General features: G+C 39.5%; 1 protein-coding gene across 1 annotated transcript; it reads left to right on the top strand.

Annotated features, from left to right (window-relative positions):
- Positions 1 to 421: 421 nt before the first annotated feature.
- On the top strand, positions 422 to 1,216 carry LOC147640016 (uncharacterized). Its single transcript, XM_086824387.1, has one exon. It carries the CDS (start codon positions 422 to 424, stop codon positions 1,214 to 1,216), a length of 795 nt encoding a protein of 264 aa, XP_086680513.1.
- Positions 1,217 to 24,021: the final 22,805 nt, after the last annotated feature.

The following is a 24,021-nucleotide window of genomic DNA, read 5'->3' as shown; positions in this document are numbered from 1 at the left end:
CCTCTTCGACGACGACGAATCAAAATCTACCAGCAAGTCAAGACGTGGTACGCTATTCATTGGCATATGCATGTGCTAAGTAAATGGTGCATGTTCACTCCCTGCACTGACATTTGAAGTTAAATGAACAGTACTATATTTGGTACTTTGCAGTAGCAAATTTGGTACTCTTTGAGTACCACAATTGGTTCTGTAGGGCATCACCTCACATTAGACATAATGTCGGGCACCACATTTAATCTATAGGAGTCAGCAATTCTCTGATTTGTTTTGAACACATTTTAGGTAAGAACAAAATGGAGGAGTACCCTCAACAAACCAGGTTCTGTTACACGGCACAGGACCTGCATGAATAGTACGGTCTCAGTCTTGAGGGCAAACTCTTCAAGGACTTGACTGATGACGACATGCCACCCGACCAATGGTTAACTGTATTCAAGTTCAAGTACCAAAAGAACAGCAAGATCTATTTAAACCATTGCAGCCACAACTGGTGGAAGACTGCAGACTTCTATTCTCCAAAGTTTATCAGGGGCCCCCTTCATGTGGTGAATTGACCAACAAATTTGCTACGTGCTACGCTTTTGAGAAATGCCATGCAGCGAAAAAAGACCCAGCAGGGCATAAAGTAGCATGGGCCCGGTTTGGGGAAGGAGTGTTGCAGATGATATCATCTAGGAGTGGTGGGCTTGAGCGTAAAATTGAGGCATGGAGGAGGCAAAATGCTTCCTCTCCTGGTAGTGTCCTGCATTCAGATAAGAAGGCCCGGATGACTCAAAGTGGTAGTAATATCTGCACAGAACCAGATAATGCTTGCAGAGGGGTAATTGCTGACTACCTACCTAATTTAGAGGCATTGCTGCAAAGATTGGCAGACCCAGTGTCACATCCAAGATGGTCAAACCTCAGAAGCCTGAAGGCCTCTATTCAAGCAAACAAGGACCAGCTACTGGTATATGAAGGTAGAAAGGACGTGGCGAAGAGTTTGATGGAAGACATCGATACCCTGGAAGCACGCATTGTTCAGCTTCAGCAACAAATCCCTGTTCCGGATGAAGAGATCAGAGAGGTGGAGGCTGAGCTAGGAGCAAGTCGGCGCTTGTTGCGACGACACGGGGTTTTCAAAAATATCCAAAAGCTCCAAGCGGAGGTTGAACAGCAGGAGGTATTGTATTTCTGGCCTATTGCATTGTGTTTGATTGTTGATAGTGTTTAATTTGCACATGGTTTGGCAATTTGGCATGTTTCACTTCTTGATTGGTTTATCTGCTGACATTTTTGGTGGTTTTGGAACTTCTTGAACTGTTTTGGTACTTTCTTTACTTGTTTTGGTATTTTTTATAACACTTGGTGTTGTGCTGCTGCCTTTCTTGGTACTTAATGGTGCTTCTTTATTTCATTTGGTACTCTATTGAACTATTTTTGTGCTGTTTTGGTACTTTCAGGTTACTGAGTTTAGTCTAATAGGGCACCTTTGGTTGTCTTGGATAATTGGTTGCACCCATGATCGGTACTTTTGGTGCTTTGCTGTTCATTTGAAACTCTTCTGACCTATTATGATACTGCTTTGGTACTTTCTAGCTACAAGTTTTAGAGTCTTTAAGGTATTGCAGTTACATCTTGGGTTCAATGTTGGCACTAACTTTGGTACTTTTTTTGCTTCTTTGCTTCATGTGGTACTCTTTTGAAGTGTTTTGGTACTGAAGTTGAGCTTTTATTTGGTCTTATATGGTAGTGCTAAATATGTCTTGGGTGCTATCTAGGTATTATCTTTGGTATTTTTTGTTTTCTTTGATTCGTTTGGTACTTTTTGCACTATTTTGGTACTAGTTTGAAATTTCACTCTGACAAGTTTTTGGGTCTTTTGGGTATTTTTGGGAGTCGTGTTTTTGGTACTTAATTGTACCAAATTATTGCTATTTACAACTGTTTTGGCATAATTTACATGTTTTGGTACTGTTTAGTTACCTTTTGGTACTTTTTTGAGACTGATTTGTTAACCTTTTGGTACTGTTTTGGTTTGTCATTGGTTTGTCTTGGTACTGTTTTGTTACCTATTTTGGTACTATTTTGCTACTTTTTGGTTTTGTTTTCGTACTATTTTGTTTCCTATTTGGTGCTATTTTGCTACTGTTTGCTACTATTTTGGTACTGATTTGCTACCTTTTTAGCACTGTCTGTAACCTATTGGGTACTATTTTAGTAGTATTTGGTACTATTCTGCTACTATTTGATATTATTTTGGTACTGCTTTGCTACATTTTTGGTATTGTTTTGGTAGTTTTTGGTACTTCATGTACCAATTTTGTGTTGTTTAAAACTATTTTGGTACAATCCAACCTTTTTTAGTACTGTTCTGGTAGTTTTTGGTACTTCATGTACCAATTTAGTGTTGTTTAAAACTTTGGTACTTGTGTTGCCTGTGGGGAGGCTTTGGAGGCTTCTTACGTGGTTGGTACCTTCATGCTTCCCTAGGCATCAGTACCATCCATTGTGTTTTGCAGCTGTGTTGAGAACAAGAGATATGTGCGTGAAGGCACGTTGCAACACCGTAATCCCTTCGGAGGAAAAGGCCTGGGTGTCAGGGAGGTCATTATTGAAGAGTAAGTGGGGTGTTTGTGTTGGACACTGTATGTTTATATTGTTTGAACTGATGATCTAATCTTGTCTTTCATCTTTGTGCATATGTAGGTAGAGAATCTTTTGGTGCGGACACCCATGACACCACCCCAAAGGATAGGAAGGATCTCCCTGGTCACAGTAAGTCAGATGCCACTTACATGTTTAAAGAAGATCCTTACAAGTCAGTGCAGAAAATACTGCAAGACCTTGATGCCAACACAAGGGAAGGGAAAGGGGCTGAGCCTGCTGTAGACTCAAGCATGGGGGAAGATCGACTAAAAGCGGAAGTGTAGGAGAGAGACAAAGACGAAAAGGGACCGGAGGAGAAAGAACAGGGGGGAAGTGATCTGATTGAGGAGGTTGAGCAAGAGACTGACCAAGGCGAGAAGAACAATGAAGAGATGCCGGCTGTTGAGGAGGTGACAGTTGAAGTTCTCTGAGAGGCAGAGGTTTTGGCTACGGCATCAACATCTGCAAAGGACAAGGCAGGTAGAAAGAGGAGGAAGAACGGAAATAGGGCAGCGGAAGCTACTCAAAGTGCACAGGAGGCTGCAGGTGCAGAGGAGCCCAAAGACACTGAGGAGGCTAAAAGCAATGAGGAGGCCAGAGCGGCGAGGGAAGCTACTAAAAGTGCTGAGGCTAAAGGTGCAGAGGGGGCTGAAGGTGTAGAGGAGGCTAAAAGCGCGAAGGAGGCCAAAGAGGCGGGGGAAGCTATTGAAAGTGCAGAGCAGGTTAAAGGTGCAAAGGAGGGTGAAGGTGTAGAGTTGCCTAAAGGCACGGAGGATACAAAAGGTGTGGGGAAGGACAGAGCTACGGAGGAGACACCTGATGCAACGCCCTTAGAAATAGGTGATAGCAATGATTCAGCCACCCTCTTCGAGCTCTTCGCTATGAAATGTAGAAAGCGCCCCGTTGGTGGTGGTCTCAAGCCGCAAGGCTGCAAAAATTAGCTGATGTTACAGCATTTTGTACTTGCTTCTAGACTAATTTGAAATACCAGCCCATTTTGCTTTTGTCGATGTGTTTTGTGTCATGCCACTCTACTCTTGAAAGGTGTCAATGTGTTTGTAAACTGTCATGTCCTACTGTCACTGTTTTGTAACCTTTTATTGGTGCCCAATGTCTAACTTTGCTTTTTGCGAAAAGGCTGTGTTCTTCTACTCATATAGTTTAGTGGTACTACAACAGGGGACCATTGGTGGCTACATGAACAACCACCGGATACATCAATGCCGATACATGTAATGGCAAGCAATAGGCGCCTTGTTGTTTTGGCAAGCAATAGGCGCCTTGTTGTTTTGGATGTCAATGGAGTGCTACTAAAGGATTATGTTGAAGCACCCAAGGATTTTTATTGGTAGCTCCTGTTCCCAGATGGAGTTAGGCCCCGAGGTGTGCAAGTGTCTCAATATAAATATTGTGTCATCAGATGTGGAGGACTTCATCATCAACTTGAGGAAGCGATGCGACGTGATGCTCTGGTCATGTAGCCAAAGGAAGAACCTGATGGCCATAATGAATGCTTGCTTCCCTCGGTTGATGAAGATGAAAGGCCTCTTTTTAGGTATTTATCCCTAAACTTTCACAACTGGTTTTATTGATTTTGATACTGTTTGGCTAGCTTTGCTACTGTTCTGTACACAATCTGGTACTATTTGGTAGTTTGGTACTTTTGGCACTGCTAACACAATTTGGTACTTTTTGGAACTTTGGTACTCTGGTGCTATGCTGCTTTGGACTATGTTTGTTCATGTGTACACAATTTGGCACTGTTTTGTACATAATTTGGTACTCTTTGGTTATCTTTGGTACTTTGGTACTCTGATGCTATGGTAGTTTGAAATTGTGTTTTTTATTTTGTACACAATTTGGTACTGTTTGGTGCTTTGATACTATGGTACTTGGTTCTGTGCTTGGTAACATTTGTGTACACAATTTTATAATGTTTGGTACTTTGGTTATTTGGTACTTTGGTACTGTGTTGTACCAAGTTTGGTATCTTATCACTGTTATGTACTGTTTGTTAGCTTTGGTACTCTTATTTGTGCTGCTATTCTAATTGCTTGGTTTACCTGTTTTACAGATATTTTTGACCAGTCTCATTGTGAGAGGTGGGCTACCAAACTCAGAGATGTGCCAGTCCTCCTTGCGAAGGAGTTCGGTAACAAGCCTATTTTTCTGAAGCTCCTAAGAACAGTGTGGTGCAAGTATCCGCAATTCAATGAAACGAACACCCTCTTTGTGGACGACACGAGATACAAGTCCTTGAAGAATGATTACGACTCGTGCTGCTGCATCCGGTCATATGAGCCTAAGTATTATGACCCCGACAAGCCGAAGTATCTTATAGATGTCATTTTCCCGTGGATCTCCGGGTGGCTAGCTGATAAATTCCCCACTGCTTACAGCCACCAGAATCCCTTGTTTGATGTTGAGGATGACATTTCCTCGTTCGTTGTCAACTACTTTGTATCTATGGAGGGGTATTCGTACCGCTTTGACCCCCCTGATGTGTAAAAGATTCTGTATGCTTGTACATTGCCTTTGGCATTTAATGATAATTATCTTTTTGTACATGTACTTTTTTTGGCTACTGCTTTTGTACTTTTCTGTTACTACTTGGTGAAAACAAAAAGGAACAGTACCAAAATTTGGTACTGCAAAAACACAGCAGAGCTAAAAACAATAAAGCACAGTACCAAATTGATAACACAGCAATAGCATTAGACAGTACTGATCACAAGTAAGATTCTAATCAAGAGAATTAGACAGTACTGATCACAAGCAAGATTCTATTCAAGAGAATTACAACTGTTGTTGCCAGTGGTTAGAATTGTAGTTGGGGTAAACACTGTATGGCTCCCGTCCTGGTCACTTCCGTCTTCATATGGCATACTGTTGTAGATATTTTCATATATCTCTGAGGATAGTTTAAAGTGGTGATGGAGGCCAGGGATAGCCTCCATGGGGAACCGCATGGCTCTAACAAGATGCGAGTAGATCATCACCGGTGGTGTCTGATCTAATAGGGTATAGGTATCAACTTTGCCCTCAACCTGGGCATAGTACAAGCCCTCAACTAGCAATCCACCTCTTATGATCTTGTTATGCCAAAGGTCCTTCAGTACTCTTGGTGCTACATAAACGGTTTTTGTGCACTTAAGAAGGTAGAAGTCCTCCTTCTCCTCGGCTGCGTTCACTGCAAAGTTATCCCCAATGGACAATAATTGGCTCAACACCTCAGGGTCTCCTTCATACATAGGCATGCTTAAATCCTCACTCACATGGGAGGAAAACAAATCATTGTAGTTCTCCTCATCATCGCCGTCCTCATCACTATTTGTAGGTTGTACTGACTCTGTCAATGGCTCGATGGAGACATATTTCCATTCTTCAATGTGCTGTTTATTATTGCATCTCCTCCACTGCCCATTCACACATGGATCACAGAAGCATGACAGCGTACGAAAACACACATCACATGGATTGTGCGCGTCAACACAATGGAATGAGCGAGAGCCTGCAATTGGTTTACAGTCCCACAACGGAAAACGCAGCACATCATTCGGTGAAACCAACCAGAACACCCTCCTTGTGCTGGCACTTCCACCTTCCGTTGTCGGTTGAAACCTCGCGTTCAAAAAATTGACCACATCAACCGCACACTTCATGGGCCAGCCATCGGGTTTTAGCTCTTCGTGCGTCAAGGTTCTCTTGATAATAGCACCTGCACCATCATGCTCTCCTTTTCCATGCCCTGAAGCAAAGAAGTTATGCATCATAAGCAATCCTGTCAACTGATAATACCTAGCTACGAAATAGTGTGGTCTTCGTGCCTTGAACTGTGAAGCGGCACCATCTGACCATACCCAATGATAACACAAACAGTGTCCTTGCTGTTTCATCCAGTTGTCATGCAGCATAAAACAATGCTGAACAAAGAGCGTGTCGTGGAGCTTATCATCTGATATGTAAAAATGCACAGTCTTCTCAATAGCTCCTACTGAATTTCCGATATAAGAGATGTGTACCAGTATTGTTACCTGTGTTGACCACCAATGCATGGACTGGATCTCATTTTGCACTTTAAAGCTGTAATTCTCTGCAAAATCAACAACAGATACCACAACATCTCTGGGAAACTTAAGCAAGCAGTCTTTGAATTGTTGGGCGGCCTGCCACCTAAACATAAAGTTGTGCTTAACGAAGCTTTTTAGATGATCTGAAAAGAGATGAATGAAAGTTGCACTTTTCATCCTTTCCACGACCAAGTCCTTTCGCTTCTTCTCTTTTCCATCACCATTAACCTGTCCAGTGCCCACATCCTAGAATATCTTAACAGTCACCTCCTTGCTATCTGTTGCAATCTCGGCTGGGCAGAATGACAACTTTCGTACACCGCATTTGGGGCACTCTCCAAGCAAGCATCTCTTTGCATGATATTCACCCTCCTTAGGGCGAGGGCACAATATAAAATCCAGCAAGTTACTTATGTGTTGAAAAACAGCCTGGTTTGCAGAACATTGGCCTGCCTCACTACGTGTACCACAAATGGAGCATGTACATGGATGTTCTTTGCTGTGATGCCCAAACTTGTTCTGGCACATTTGATTGAAAGCATCCTTGAAGTATACCATCTGGATATGGTAAATACAGTAGCAAGTATAGCGCTCTTTCAATCTTCGGACAAAAAAAGGCTTGAGTGTCTCAAAGGACCTAAGTGACAACTTCACCGCCGCAGGATACATGCTCTTGAATCTTTTGTAGAGCTCCACCTTTAAACGAAAAATGAACCACGTTAGAGCTCAGAATACTATCAAACAAGAGTAAAGCACCAAAGCTATTTACAGTACAAAATTTGGTACTGTAAACCACCAACTCATTCTAAAGTACCAAATTTGGAACTGTAGTGCCAGATAACAGACTATAGTGCCAAATTTGATGCAGAAAAGCACCATATTAGGCTCTATTTATTACCAGGCGGACCATAGTACCCAATTGGATACTTTTCTACATTAAGCATGGTACCAAATTGGATCATAGTAACAAATTGGGTGCTTTTGTGAATACAAAAAAGCACCAAATTTGGTTCTATGTACCAAGCTGGAACCATAGTACCCAATTTGGTACTGTTTTACATACTGCATATTACCAAAATGGATCCATAGTGGCAAATTGGGTACTTTTTTGGATACAGAAAAGCTTTAAAATTGGTACTATGCATCCAGTTTGGTACTTTTCTGTATTCACTAAAAGCACCCAATCTGTTTCCAAAACACAATTTGGTATAATACTACCAAGTGTGAGTGGTGCCCAAAAACACCAAATTGGATTTGTGGAACCCCTTAGGTACTATGCAGGCACACTTAAAGCACCCTGCATAGTACCAAAATTGATCCATAGTACCAAATTGGCTATTTCTCTGTATACTTCACAGTACCATAATTGGAAGCTTAGTACAAAATTGGATACTTTTTTGGATACAAAGAGCGCCATAATTGGTACTATGCATCTAGTTTGGTACTTTTTAGTATCCTCTAAAAGCACCAAATCTGTTTCCAAAACCCATTTTGGTATTATACTACCAAGTGTAAGTGGTGCCCAAAAAAACCAAATTGGAGCTGTGGAACACCTTAGGTACTAACCAGGCACACTTAAAGCACCCTGCATAGTACCGAACTTGATCCATAGTACCAAATTGGCTATTTCTATGTATACTTTACAGTACCATAATTGAACGCTTAGTACAAAATTGGATACTTTTCTGGATATAAAACGCTCCAAAATTGGTACTATGCATCCATTTGGTACTTTGCAAGATACATTGAAAGCACCAAATCTGTCTCCAAAACCTAATTTGGTATTACACTACCAAGTGTGAGTGCTTCTAAAACGTGCCAAATTGAGACCGTGCTTCCTTACTCTTGGACATTGCAACCAAAAGTTGTACCGTGAATCCTGTTGGGTATAATGCAAAATTTAGAGACGTGCCAAATTTAATCCTATGGAGGTGGAATTGGTACCTACAATGATACTATTATGGAGCTGGGAATTCAAACAATGGTAAGTACTTGGATATGGGAATTGGTACCTACAATGATTGCAGTACCAAATTGGTACTTATGGCCTAGAGTGATTCCTGGTAAAAAACTACCAGTTTGGTACTGAACAGCCAAGCTTTCAGTGCTGCCCAAAGACTACAAATTTTGAACTATTCCAACAGAAATCAAGGCCACCATGGATTGCATTGTAGCAAAAACATATTACCTGAGAGTCATCTAGAAGATGAATTGGATGTTTGATGACACATTTTGCCTCGATCCTCTGCTTACAAATATCCTTTTTGTTTGGTGAAACTCTCGTCTCTCAGATTTCCAAAAAGCGGTCACCAAATCTCTAGTTTCACTTGTGATACTTGTATACAAAGGCAATTGTCTGTGAGTGACAAGCACTAAGTGGCAACACTTCATTCAAATAGGAACAAGATTCTGGTCGTATCTGTATCACAATCGATGAAGGGTATTAAAATCCCTCGGCATTATTGTCAGCCTATGGGCATGAGCGGCGAGAAAGTAAGCATCTTCAAAAAACTCGATGATCCAGTCCTCAGTGATTTCTTGAGACATAACAATGCAGATTCTTGCCACGCATGCTAATACTCCATTGCTCACAAATTTCACGCACAATCCTTTGGAAAGGGAGCCTGGATATTGCAGGTTGCATGTGTCGCTCAATGCAACAAAGCTCCTGCAAAACTACCCTGTGAGCTTGATACCTCTTTGTTCTACCTTGCGCCTACAGTGACTCGGTAGGTCTTTCAAGCCTCCCAGCAGTCGCCTTGGTACAAGCCATCTAAACAAATAAACAAAGCATGATGAGAAATGCATTTAAAAAAGTCAGTACCAAGCGATATAACACAAATAGGATTCTAGAGTACATTGTATCACTTGGTACTGACCCTATGACCAACATCATCACTGTTGAAATTTGAGCATTGTGATGAGCTATGGTGGATCAAACACTAGAATCAACATCATTAACAAAGTGATTAGTAAATAATTAAGACGTAATTTGTGGGTAATTAACAAATAGATTAATGTAGGCATGGATACTCAAAAACCAGCAAATTCTCATTAGGGCTATGCCTCAATTTATAGAGTTTACATCAAGCATCTAATCCCACTGATTTCTCCATGATTCACTCCCAGAATATCTCCACCTCTTTCTCACCTTTTCATAGGTTCTTTCACAATTACATCTTCTCTTTTACAGCCTCTAACCAAGGGCTTGTTCCCACACACACCCTATTCACTTGTATATTTCAACACCTCCCCTCAAGTGAATACTCCTAGTACACCTAGACCCTATACCAAGTTTGCCTCCCCTTACTTGATAGTCCGCGACTAGTGCCTACACCTCCCCTCAAGTTATCTCAGCACACCTGGACCCTGTATCAAGTTTCTTTCTTACTTGACAGTCCGGGACCAGTGCCTCAAGTCCCTAAACTCCATAGTCCTTGGACACACTCTCTCTCTATGTGTCCAAGGCTACTATAAGTGCCCGCGACCTTGACTAAAGTGCTCACACATACATCTACCACGTGGCCTACATCATCGGTGGCTCAGAGGTGGTTTTACTTTGTTGGGGCAGGTTACATTGGGTTGTGGGGTCTCTCTCTCTCTCTCTCTCTCTCTCTCTCTCTCTCTCTCTCTCTCTCTCTCTCTCTCTCTCAGAAAAGATGATCCGACTCCACTTCCTTTGGAGCCTCCATGAAGTTTGCCGATGTCGTTCCTTCTTCACTGGGTTTGCTGATAGCAGTCTCTCGCCATGTGTCCTGGCTTTCCACATTTGTGGCAAGTGAAGGTCCTTCCTCCTACTCTCCCTCTTCCGCGTCCTCGTCCTCGAGAGAATCCTCCTCGGGTGAAGAATGCTCTTTCCTCTCCTGCTGTTGAGTCGAGCCCTTTCTTCTCTTTGCCTCTGCTCTCTTGCTCTAGTAGAGCTGCTTCTATCTCTTGTAGCTTCAATTCAAGTACATTCTTTAGTGTTGCTACAATGTTTTCATTATCTCCTTTGTCCACACTCTTCAGAAGTACAGCTAATGCTTCATCATCTTCTACCTTTTTGCCAATAGGCTGCCAGCTGTTGCTTAATGCTTTTATATTTGTTCGAGTGTGTGATTAAAGCTTCACTTTCCTTCATGTCCAATTTGTAGAATTACATTAACAGATTTATCTTTGAATTTTTTGCTTGTGTACCAAATAATTTATTGAGTTCATCCCATGCATCTTTTGCCCATTGTATCCCTGTGATGTGATGAATGATTTCATCATTTAAACTGAGTGTAATAAGTCCCAATGCTTTTTCATTCCTGCTCTTCCACTCATTTTTCCCTCTCTCTGGCCATTCATCTCTCCCGTCAACTAATCCCCACAGATTTTTCCTCATCAGCAAATACATGGTTTTTGTCTGCCATGTATAAAACTGTTCCCCATTAAATTTGGCTATTTCCTGTGTGCTGAACTCATGGTGATGTGAAGGGGGTCTTACCTCTTGATGCAATTTCAAGATTCAAGGGTAGTGTCTACCCTTTTACAACTCAATCTGGTGTTTAATAGATGATTATAACAAATTTATCAGCATAAAATCACTAGAAATTACACTAAATCAAGGGTAACCAATTTGTACGGGATGGTTGGAGTACCAAACCAACTCTGATTTGCAATCTGAAGTTATAGAAATCTGTATCAGATACCTAATGGTTAATTTGAACCCTCAATTGCACCAAAATATAGTGGTTAGCACTGATTAATCACTGATTAGCAACTTAATGCTCTATTTTGTGTACAAAAAACAGAGTATGCGAGGAGTCCAGATCTGGTGCCTTACACTTCAAATGAGCTCAAATGCTTTCAAAGGCATTAATAGCAATGAGTCTAGTAGAGGATCAAGCCAAGAAACACAAGATTTGACCAAATATTGAAAGCTTAATCTCTGTTTTACCAAAGTCACCTGCAAATTTGATGAAGAGCTTGGATCTCACTGTGGACTTGATGAAATTGAATTCTGTCTTCACCAGCTTGTAGAGCATCTTTGAATACACCTTGGTCTAAGAGGAATTAGAGACATTTGAATTGAGCAAGAAGAAATCTCCAATATCCTTCAGAAAAAAGGTGCCGGCAAAAATCGCGATTTCTCCTGAATGCCTTCGCGGTTTGCTACGCCGTTTTGATGTGCTTGAAGCCAAGGGATTTGGCTAGCTTGGGCTTGCCCTAATTCTATGTGTGCAAGGTGAATGGAGTCCTCCACCACTGGTGGGCTGGTGGGGGTGAAGGGGAGAAGTGAAAATTTACTAAAATTTGGATTATTTCCTAATTATCTACTAATCTTGATTAATTAACTAATGGGCTCATAAACCTGATGGATTCTAGGCATGGCTCTGATACCATGTTGAAATTTGAGCATTGTGATGAGCTATGGTGGATCAAACACTAGAATCAACATCATTAACAAAGTGATTAGCAAATAATTAAGACGTAATTTGTGGGTAATTAACAAATAGATTAATGTAGGCATGGATACTCAAAAACCAGCAAATTCTCATTAGGGCTATGCCTCAATTTATAGAGTTTACATCAAGCATCTAATCCCACTGATTTCTCCATGATTCACTCCCAGAATATCTCCACCTCTTGCCTGATTCTCTCCACCTCTTCTCTTTTCCTGAATATCTCCCAGAATAACTCCACACTCCTAAATTCTCTCATGCTACCCTTTATTCTCTCCCAGTAGATTTTTCTCACCTTTTCACAGGTTCTTTCACAATTACATCTTCTCTTTTACAGCCTCTAACCAAGGGCTTGTTCCCGCACACACCCTATTCACTTGTATATTTCAACAATCACAGTGGGGTCGGTACCAAGCGATATAAAGTAAACAGGATTCTGAAAGCCTTTGAATCACTTGGTACTGACCCCAATGGAGTCGCCACCAAGCGATATAAAAAAACAAGACTCCAGAGGGCTTTGAGAATTGCTTGGTACTGACCCCACGAAAAACATTATGACAATGGGATCGGAACCAAGTGATATGAAACAAACAAGAGTCAAGAGGGCTTAGAATCACTTGTTACTAACCCCATGACCAACGTTATCACAATGGGGTCGATACTAAGCAATATAAAGTAGACAGAATTTCGGAGGCCTTTGGATCGCTTGGTATTGACCCCATGAAAAACATTATGACAATGGGATCACTACCCAAGCGATATGAACAAACAGGAGTCCAGAGGGCTTAGAATCGCTTGGTATTAACCCATGGTGACTGACGTTATCACAGTGGGGTCAGTACCAAGTGCTATGCACAAACAAAAATCCATAGGCCTTTGAATCGCTTGGTACTAACCCCATGACCACAAGATATCATAGTGGGGTCGGTACCAAGCAAGAATCAATTAAACAAAAATTCACAAGCCTATTAATCGCTTTCTACTGACCCCATGACCAACATTGTGCGGGGTTTGAACTTGTGGGCAACATTCCATTAGAAGGTTAGTACCAAGAGACTTTGGTACTAGACCCGTGGGCAACATTCCATTAGAAGGTTAGTACCAAGAGACTTGCTAATCGCTTGGTACTATACCCGTGGTGGGCAACGTGAGCCAAGGGGGTCAGTATTAAGCGATACGGGACCAGAAGGACCCCAATGAAACCCTGAGCACTTTATACAGACACTATTATCAACATTCGCAAAACAGATAGCAAAATGTTAATAGAGGGTCTGAAAGAACTCTCAAATACATGCAATGGATGTAGAGGCCGATGGCATTTGGCTCAGTTTGGGGGGCATTGAGGAGAATGATGTAGTCGGAGACTTGCAGGGACGATGGATGTAGTAGCGATGGCATTTGGCTCTTGCTATTTTGTCAGAGACTCAGAGGTGAAAAAAATAAACACATGCAAGAAAGGAGAGGAGTGAGCACATAGTACATACCATATGATTGACGCGTCATTAATGACCTTTTAAATGTCCACACGTGAGTGGTATGAGTCAATAATATCCCAAATCTCCTCATGTGGTACGAGTTGATAACATCCCAAATCTCCCTTGGGAGCTGTGTTCGAGGAAAATATTTTTGAGAAACGTACCCAAATTCCCATTCTCAAACCAGCAAATCAAGCAATTTGGGACATACATTTTTAGAAATTTACACTATTTCATAAATTTTCTTTGCAAGCTAAAATCCTTCTAGGTTTAAGTCTAATAGGAAATCCTCAAAGCTAACCGGCTCTATGATAAGCTGAGACACCCATTTGCGTTGATTTACCTACGTTGTCGTCCCTCTACATCGCCAACACCATCGCCCTTTCATCTCGAAAAACTGAAGATTTTAAATTTTTCTACAGGTATGCCCATCTCTCCCTCCCTCCCTCCCTCCCTCTCTCTCTCTCTCAAAAACACTCAAAAGGAACAAACAAACACACACACACGATGAGGTGGGGGGGCGAGCCGGTTTGAGCCTCCCTAAGGTAAAGCAAAGACCTTCATATTTTTTTTGTAAATATGAAGGCCAAGTAAGTTTATAGTGGAATCAGTCAACTGCGAGAGAGCGCTATCAGTTGTGGCATCGCTCAAGAGTTAGGGTTGGGAGATGGTGGTCTAGATGAGGTGGGCTTGATCTTCTTCAGTGGTCATCCTTATTCGTCTTCCTTTTCCTCTTCTTCCTCTTCATCTGCCGGGAGATCTTTTTTTTGGCATTTGCACCGTTGGAGGTAATAGTTCCGACCGGATTTTTCGTGTCCTTTTATTAGATATCTTTTTCCATATGGATGCAATGTATTTGGGTCTGTAATTCCCACTATAATAACATGTGCTGTATATGACAGGTAGTAGGGGCATCTTAGTGCTTGGAAACCATACCCCGGACCCAAACACCCGCAGTGCAAACTGTTTCTCAACAAGCACCACCTTCTCAGCATTTAAAGGCACTTCGTGTCCACCACAAAACCTGGATAGTACTTTGAATGAAAATAAAGGGAATTTTGCATTGTCTTTTGAGAACTCCTTCTGAAATATAATGATCTATGTATTAAAATTGTAATCATCATGACTCATGTCACTGCTTGTTGTTGTCAATATTAAGCAAGTGTCTTATTGCACGTACCTTTTGATGATTCAAATGTCTTATATATTGAGCGAGAGAAACATCCTTTCGATGACCTATTGACTTTGAAGTGGAAGCTCCGGATGATCTTGAGCCTCCTGCTCTCTTCAAGAAATCATCATCATATACAAAAACTTGGTACCAATGTTATATGTTTAATTCACACAATCGACAAAGTCCATGTAAATCAAATTCTTATAGTTTGAAAAATCTTCCGCTCTATTACTTGTTGATTTTCATCACCCTCAACGGATCTTGTCCACAAAGGGATCGTGGACTTACTGCCTTCATGCACAGTAGGTGCCAAAAATTTACCCATATCTGCCAAATCAAGACGGTCGGTAATTGTTGCAGCCTCCTCCTCAGAAGGCAATTGGGTTTCATATGATCGAACAACTTCTTTAATATCTCCTTGCCAAGAAGGTACTCGGAGTCCTGGATTGCAGAATCAGCTAGTAGAGAATTGTCAACTCCTTCCTCTATCCAGCCCATGTCTACTTCACTAAAATTTGCTAAGGCAGCCAAGCAATAGTCTTCACGAATATTGAAACGTTGCATAATGTCTGTTAATAATACATAATCAATTTAGGTTGCCATAGTAAAGCTGGGTAAGGAAGGTAGTGACAACTCCCCCTGTTCATTCTCATTAGATTGACTATCTTCCAATGAAATAGGTGCTGCATCGAGATAAGGGATGCATTAGCCTCAAAGGTTTCCTTTTCGGCCTCTGCCCTCTCCTCAGCTAGGTCTATAGCCATCTCTTCCTGAACCCCATCATCCTTGATTGGCACTTGAATGCTTGCCAAAGTCAGTGTCTCGGGCTCTCAGTCCTCAGTAAGAAGATGCAAAAAACAAAGAAAACCATAACTAAATTGGAGCAGGCGACACTTCTTTGAGTGTATTGGGCATTTCTCCTCTACTCTATTGCTACAGAGTAGTAGCTAGGAATCTTTTCAAGACAATGGCTAAGCCTCCTCTTCATGACTGTGTCTGTTGTTGTAAAATCAGATGGATGAACATATCGTTTACCATCGGACATAACGATATTGGCAGAAACAGTGTCTTTATACTCCTGCTCTCACGGTCACTGAGAACAATCCTATAAGAATTAATGACGTTCTTAAGAGAAAGTTCCTTGTTGAACATTGAAGACAACTCATGCAAACCCTCGTGGGCTTATGCATTGTACAAGAACATAAACAGCTTTTCTGCACAAGACTCTTCTGCCTCATCATCCGATTTGTAGACAATGTCCAACTCTTTCGAAGACATGCCTAAAAAAACATTCAGTCAATTAGAACATGCACACTTATTATACATGGGGTCAGTACCTGCTGGCGATAAGGAGATTTGGATATACACATGCAAGCCCCCTGCCGCTTGGTACTAGCACCCAAAAAAGAGGGGTCAATACCAAGCGGTAGAGGTCTCACATGGAATTCTTGAGCCCATCACCGCTTGGTACTGACCCCTAAATTTAAAGAGACTTAAAGGGGTCAATAAGTTTTGTCTGAGATGAAGCCTTTATAGTGCTTAAAGTAACATGTTCTTGCCATGTAATGTGACTTCTCCATGCTTTGAGTTGACCGTATTGACAATGAACCATATGTCTGTGAAATATGGTGTATGAGTATATAGTATATGCTGCAATCAATGACAAAACAGAAAAAAATTAGATGTATGTATTAGTTGGTCTCACAATATTGAGATTGCATCAATTTTTAAAGTTCTTACCATGTAATGAGTTACATGTTGATCACTCCATTCTTTTTTAGGCTTTAACATCCATGTAATGAGTTACACCAGCTTCTCTACAATTCTACATAGTGCATGCAATGTGCATATGTGCACTCTGGATAGAGGAATATAAAGCACTGCTTTGAAATCTTTATCTTTTAAATGACTTTCAGGAGCTTTGTTCCATAGTACACGATCTAAAGTCTTGGCACTTGACATGCAATATAGACATGGACTCTTTGCATTTGCACCTTTGCTTATGTTATACATTTATTTTAGAGTCTTCAAATCACCTGCGAATTGTAGTTTGATGAAACACCCAATGCAAAATTTCAAAGTCTTCTTTATCCACCTATGTCATTAGGAAGAAGCTCATGTTTAATACAAGTTTCGTGTTTAAATTATTTCAACGTAATACACAGTCATATTCAATGATAAAGAAGATACCTCAAAAGATCCAAGTGGCAATATGTTATTCTCTATTTGAACACTAAAATATCTTGCTTCATCTTCTGTAATTGATGTGTCTAAGGCCTTGTTCTCCTTCACATTCTTCTTGACTAATCTCAAAGAACTGAAATCCGTATCTTTGCAAATCTTCAAGATCAAAGAAAATATTGTTGTGCTGGTTAAAGAGTACCTCTCTGTCTTTAACAAACCATTGTTGCTTCAATATGTACTAGTGAACCAAGCTTCTCAAACATCTCTGAGTTCACATGTTAGCGTGCAGACTTTACTTGCGTTGGTTTTGGAAGTAACGAACCTTTATGCTTCTTACTTTGACATTTCTCTGCTAGTGCCTTAAACAGTATACTATATGCTTTCTGAGAGATGCCACTCTCATCCAGCATTGCTTGCACCTGAGTTGCATTGAGCTGGTTCTTAAAAGAAGACACATGCTTTCTGAGAGATGCCACTCTCATCCAGCATTGCTTGCACCTGAGTTGCATTGAGCTGGTTCTTAAAAGAAGACACATGCTTCTCATTGATTTTAAAAGAAGACACATGCTTCTCATTGATTTTTTGAAACTTCTTTTGATATAGCATCTCTTCCAATATTCCTTTTGCTACAAAATGACTGAAATGCACTCTAGCTTTGGAATGTACCTTGGACTCTAGATGAAGTAAAAATCTAAAAATAGAATAACATCAAATGTAAGATTCCTCCTCCCCCCACAGCTTTTGAGGTGTACAGGTGTAAGAACCTCCCCTTCTGATATTGTAATTATTCCCCCCTCTGAAATAAAAGAAATATTCTATTTTATCCTCTTTTGACCTAGAGAGAGAAAATGTCTAGAGGGAGATAATCCAAAATTGAGAAATTTTTGGATATAAAAATCCTCCTAGTGTGTCTAAAATGGTTTCCCCTAAAATAGAAATTCAAAAAGAACTTTCCAATGTGCAATTGGAATTAATTAGAAATGAGTATAAAGGACCTTAGCCTAAGGGTCTAGATTTTCAGAAATTTTTGGATTATGGTCCAATTAAGATTCCTATGGGGGGCCAATAGGATCAATCCAAGTGTGGGGAGGAGATAAATCCAATTTATAAAAGAAAAATACCCAAAAATGAGTAAATGCCCACATAATATGAAGAGTTGACTGAGTACAAGGTTTATTAGTAAAAAACTATGAGTATTACTTAAAAAAATGAGATATTTTGGATATAATGATTCATTTTTGACACATGTGTAAGGAAAAGGGGGCCCTTCAAGGAGGCACCTATTTCACATGTGTGGTGGAGTTTTAAACTCAAAAATATTGTGATATTTTTATCTCTCCTCTCTCTTGGATCAAACCAAATCAAAAGGGAACTAAACTAGGTCCAAATCTTGTGCAAACTGAACCTGGAAAATTCTAGAAAATAGCTAGACTTGGTTAGAGGCCTCCTTCACCTATAAAAATATCATTAGCCCTTTGTAAAAAAAATATGAGATCTATACTATGCTGGTATTATTATATGCTGATATTATGCTGAAATAATGATATTTTCTATTATCCTCTAAAAACCTCTACAAAATTAAAGAGATTGGAGCTTCTCTCTCTCTTCAATCTTCCTTGGTGACTCTTACAACATACCAAACCAATTGATTGGTTGGGGGCCTCTACTGTGATCAAAGAATCAAGTAAATTAGAAGGTAAAGTGTGGATTATTGTCTTTTTCTTATTAAAACTCCAAATGCTTCTCTTCTCAACCCCTCTCAAGCTTGAGAAGCTTTAATTTGAATGGCTTTTGATTACTATTGAAGTTCTTTTATGAATTGTAATAAAGAAACACATAAATTTCTATTTATGCTTAATTTCAATGGTTTTTAAGCATTTCTCTCTCTCCCCCCAAAGAAAGGTCATTCCTATGACCTATTCTCAATCCAAATGAAGCTTCTCATGAAGCATTTCTCTAATCCAAAAGTAATTTATATGCTTGTCTAATTGGAGGCCAAAATAATGGCTTTTTAATGCTTTTATGATACTTATTTCATAGAGAAATTATGAATCAATCCATAATTGTATAATGATCCAATTAGTGGTCATTCTAATCATATCAATAATATTAAACTTCATTCTTTCAATTAAATTGAGAATTATGAGTAATAGCAGCGCAGCTATGGTAAAATTTTTGTAAAATAAACACATAAAACATTTTCATTCATAATATGAAAAGAGGACTTCCTACCATATTCTAGGAATTATCATCCTAGATTAATTGAATGATTCTCATTGAAATCATGGAGAAATTGATTTTTATGTTTATGCTTAATTAAAAAAATAGAAAGAAGAGGAATTCTAGTAATTTATTTTTATGTTAAAAGAGTAATCCCCATGATAATGGAAATCCATGTATTCTAAAGAATTAAGAGAAAAAATTGGAATACAAATATAATATATATTTTATGTAATAGTTAAATTTATCTTTTTGCATAGATAAACTTATATGATGAAAGAGGAATTCGCACCATATTGGAATTCAAATAATTAAATAAGGAAAGTGTAATTCCTAGAGTAAAGGAATTAATGAAGATTTTTAATTAATTTCCAAGAGAAAATTTAGTTAAATTTATCTTTTTGCATAGATAAGTTTAAATGTTAAAAGAGGAATTCCTATTACATTTGGAATTCCATCATTTGGATGGGAAAAGAGAAATTCCTATCACATTGGAATTATTGGATAATTCATTTAAATTTAAAGATAAATTTTTAGATAGTTTTATTTATCTAAGAGAAATAATTAAATGTTAAAAGAGGAATTCCTATTACATTTGGAACTCCATCATTTGGATGGGAAAAGAGAAATTCCTAGTATATTGGAATTATGGGATAATTTATTTAAATTCAAAGATGAATTTTTAGATAAATTTATTTATCTACGAGAAATATTTAAATGTCAAAAGAGGAATTCTTATGACATTTGGAATTCCATCATTTAGACGGGCAAAGAGAAATTTCTAGCATATCAAAATAATGGATATTTTAATTTAGATAAATTTATTTTATGAGAAATAATTGATGGTGGGAAAAGAGGAATTCCCATGACATTGGAATGTAAATAATTAAATGCAAAAAGGGGAATTCCCATGGTAATTGGGATCCAAGAAAATAAATGGGAAGAAGAGGAATTGTTAGTATAATTTGATTTATGATTATTTACCAAAAGTGAAAATATGGGTAGAATTGATTTCTACAAATCCCATGAATTCTTTTATTCAAAAGAAGAATATTGAATATAATTCAATTGAGGAATTGAGAAGGAATATGAAAATAGTTGTCAGAAAAAGAATCTTTAATTAGGCCAAGCAATTGGCAAAAATTTAAAAAAAGTCCTATTATCGGTATCAATATAAAAAAGGCTATTAAATGGGAATAGCATGTGAATGGATGTGATAAGATGTATATGGGATGTGATAATATGTAAATGGGATGCGATAAGATGTGTATGGGATGTGATAGGATGAGAACGGATGCGATAAGATGATGTGGATGTGGATGTGGATGTGGATGTATGAATGTGGATGTGGATGTGGATGTCGATATGGATATGGATATGGATGTATGAATGTGGATGTGTATGTGGATATGGATGTAGATGTATGGATGTGGATATGGATGTGGATGTATGGATGTGGATGTGTATGTGGATATGGATGTAGATGTATGGATGAGGATGTGGATGTGGATGTATGGATGTGGATATGGATATGGATGTATGGATGTGGATGTGTATGTGTATGTGTATATGGATGTATGGATGTGGATATGGATATGGATGTGGATGTGGATGTGGATGTGGATGTGTATGTGGATGTATGGATGTGGATATGGATATGGATGTGGATGTGGATGTGTATGTGTATGTGTATGTGGATATGGATGTAGATGTATGGATGTGAATGTATGGATGTGAATGTATGGATGTGGATGTGTATGTGGATATGGATATAGATGTATGGACGTGGATATGGATGTGGATGTATGGATGTGGGTGTATGGATGTGGATGGATGTGGATGTATGGATGTGGATGAGTATGTGGAAGAATGAATGTAGATGTGTATGTGGAAGAATGAATGTGGATGTGTATATGGAAGAATGGATGTGGATGTATAGATGTGGCTGTGTATGTGGATGTATGAATGCAGATGTGTATGTGAAGAATGGATGTGGATGTGAATGTGTACGTGGAAGAGTGGATATGGATGTGTATGTGAAGAATGGACATGGATGTGGATGTGAATGTGTACGTGGAAGAGTGGATATGGATGTGGATGAGTACGTGGAAGAGTGGATATGGATATGGATGTGGAAGAGTGGATATGGATGTGGATGAGTATGTGGAAGAGTGGATATGGATATGGATGTGGATGAGTATGTGGAAGAATGAATGTAGATGTGTATGTGGAAGAATGAATGTGGATGTGTATGTGGAAGAATGAATGTAGATGTGTATGTGGAAGAATGAATGTGGATGTGTATGTGGAAGAATGGATGTGGATGTATAGATGTGGCTGTGTATGTGGAAGAATGGATGTGGATGTATAGATGTGGCTGTGTATGTGGATGTATGAATGCAGATATGTATGTGAAGAATGGATGTGGATGTGAATGTGTACGTGGAAGAGTGGATATGGATGTGTATGTGAAGAATGGATATGGATGTGGATGTGAATGTGTACGTGGAAGAGTGGATATGGATGTGTATGTGGAAGTACGAATGTGGATGTGAATGTGGAAGAATGAATGAGGATGTGTATGTGAAAGGATGTGATGTCGATGTGAGTGAATGGATGAGATGTAATGTGATGTGAATCGGGATGAGAATGAATGAGATGTGGTCATGTGAATTAGAATGTGAATGAATGATATGGGATGTGAATGGATGATATGTGATGTGAATGAATCTGATGTGATGAGATGGAAAATGATGTGATTGGATGAGAATGGGTACACATATGAATTGGACGTGGATTAAGTAATATGGATTGATATGGAATGTGGAAAGATGAGAGTTCATTATAGAAACTGTATTTGTGACCTATTTGTATAAATGACTGTTATGTCAAGAATGCTGGGAAGCATTTTGACCCTCTTGTGAATAAGGTCGTGGAGACCTAACTGATAAAGTTGCAACAGTTGACGGAGAGTCAACGGAGGACGTCTCGCGTAGCAAGGTCGGCCGAGGTCTTGACCAGTCTCAGTTCGATTTAAATGGTGAGCTTCTGGTACGGTGGATGAGGGACCAAGGAAGCGGCCTATGAGTGAAGTGCTTGGTGACCTGCGAAGAATCCTAGAGGGTGCTGACCATACGATGCTCGGGCTCTGGGTCATCAAAGATACCCACACGTGCATCGTGGAAGATATTGGAACAAGGAGTAAGAGTTGTTTTCTGAAACCGGGCATGGATCTGGTTGATTGACCTTGCTGGTCCTCACAACGGATGAGTCCATGGCTCTTTTATATGGATCTGTTGGTTGATCTTACTGATCTTCAACAGAGATTCTATATTACCGGGTACTATGACTAGGAACTATCGAAAAGGCCCCTCAGTGGACAGGTGGTGAGCGTTATGGTTGCCAATGATGCCATAGATACTCCGATGAAGGAATGATTGGAAATTAAGATTCAATCGGATATTTTGGAGGATTGTGATGAGTGATACTATGGCTTCATTAAATGATTATTTTAAAGATAGCTGAATCTGTGAAGAAAGTAATTTCATATTGGGTGTGTAAGTGGTGTGACTAGCTTTAAGTTTGCATGAACAATAATGACCTTGACATCGTTAGAGTAGGCTAACCCATGGGACTTCTGGATGGGGTTAGGCTGGACTGATGGATCCGTAAAATGAGACTCAATTTCTATTGTAGTACGCTAGATGAAGTAAATCCCAGATAGTAATTGTTCTATGGAAAAAGGAATCAACAGTTGTGCCTCTCGATGGGGAAAAAAGCGTTGATCCAAGTGTAAGTTTCTTCCTTGATCTGACCAAGTGACTTTAGGTTTGGTCAGTAATAATGACCTTGACAACGTTAGAGTAAAAAATATCCTAAAGGAATCGCTCGTGCTTTCCAGGCAAGGGAAGTTAGGGATTAGTCTCCTGTCTGGATATCCGTTGGGCGAGGCACCGAGTGAGAGGACCCTGCACCGCGCAAGGAGTGCTACTTCCACTACTAGCAACCCCGAATCCGTTGCACGAAGGGGGCAGGGATCTTTTATCAAATCTGATTACTTATTCCTAGTTTCAAACAAAGAACCTAATCTAAAAAGAGAAATACATATGAAACAAGAGTTAACATTACATTACAGCCTATACTCACTTCTTCATCCCTCCACTTCCAACTTTCATTTTCTCTATGTTTCAAAGTTGCCCTTCTTCTTTTACATGGCCTAGTGCTGTGTCCTTTCTCCCTAAAGCATCAATCTTTTTCTCCAAGTCTTGAATTGTTTCTTCGTTTGCCATAAGCTTCTCTACATAAAACCCATTTGGTTTTTTTATTTCAGTGTTCTCTATCTGTAGAAAATACCTCTACTGTTTTACAACCATCGCTTTTGTTTCCAAGTGGTGGGCATAACCTAGTAAACCTTGTCTACCATCACCCGTGAAATGCAGTAGGTTTGTAATGTTATAAAATGGAGGTGGTGCATTTGTAAATGGATCCTTGGGATACATTGACCCATCGGTCCACAAGTCCAAATGATGCTCTCCATTATTCCTCCTTTACTCTTTTTGCTCATAACATTAAAAAATCTCTTATTTCGTTTCTTCAAAGGCTGGTACTTAGATTGTATGTCGACATGAAGATGGTATCATATGTTCTTTTACCATGCACCATTTCTACTACTGTTAGTGAAAATTTGAGCATCTCCATGTGTTGTTGAAGGTGGATTAATTGGAATCCCCAAATTTGGATTAATGTTCTCATTTGCAAAGCTAGTATTTTCTGTCTCATCATAAAACATATTAAAGAATTGAAACAAGAATTAACTTGATTAGTAAGGACTTTTTTTTTAG

Source organism: Cibotium barometz, chromosome 3 (genome assembly GCF_041138505.1).
Source record: "Cibotium barometz isolate CiBa-2024 chromosome 3, ASM4113850v1, whole genome shotgun sequence".
NCBI lineage: Eukaryota > Viridiplantae > Streptophyta > Polypodiopsida > Cyatheales > Cibotiaceae > Cibotium > Cibotium barometz.
This window is presented reverse-complemented; position numbering and strand designations above follow the sequence as displayed.

Bases quoted from the DNA above. Each gene is read 5' to 3' on its own strand.
- LOC147640016 (XM_086824387.1), top strand. From the start codon at position 422: ATGGTTAACTGTATTCAAGTTCAAGTACCAAAAGAACAGCAAGATCTA.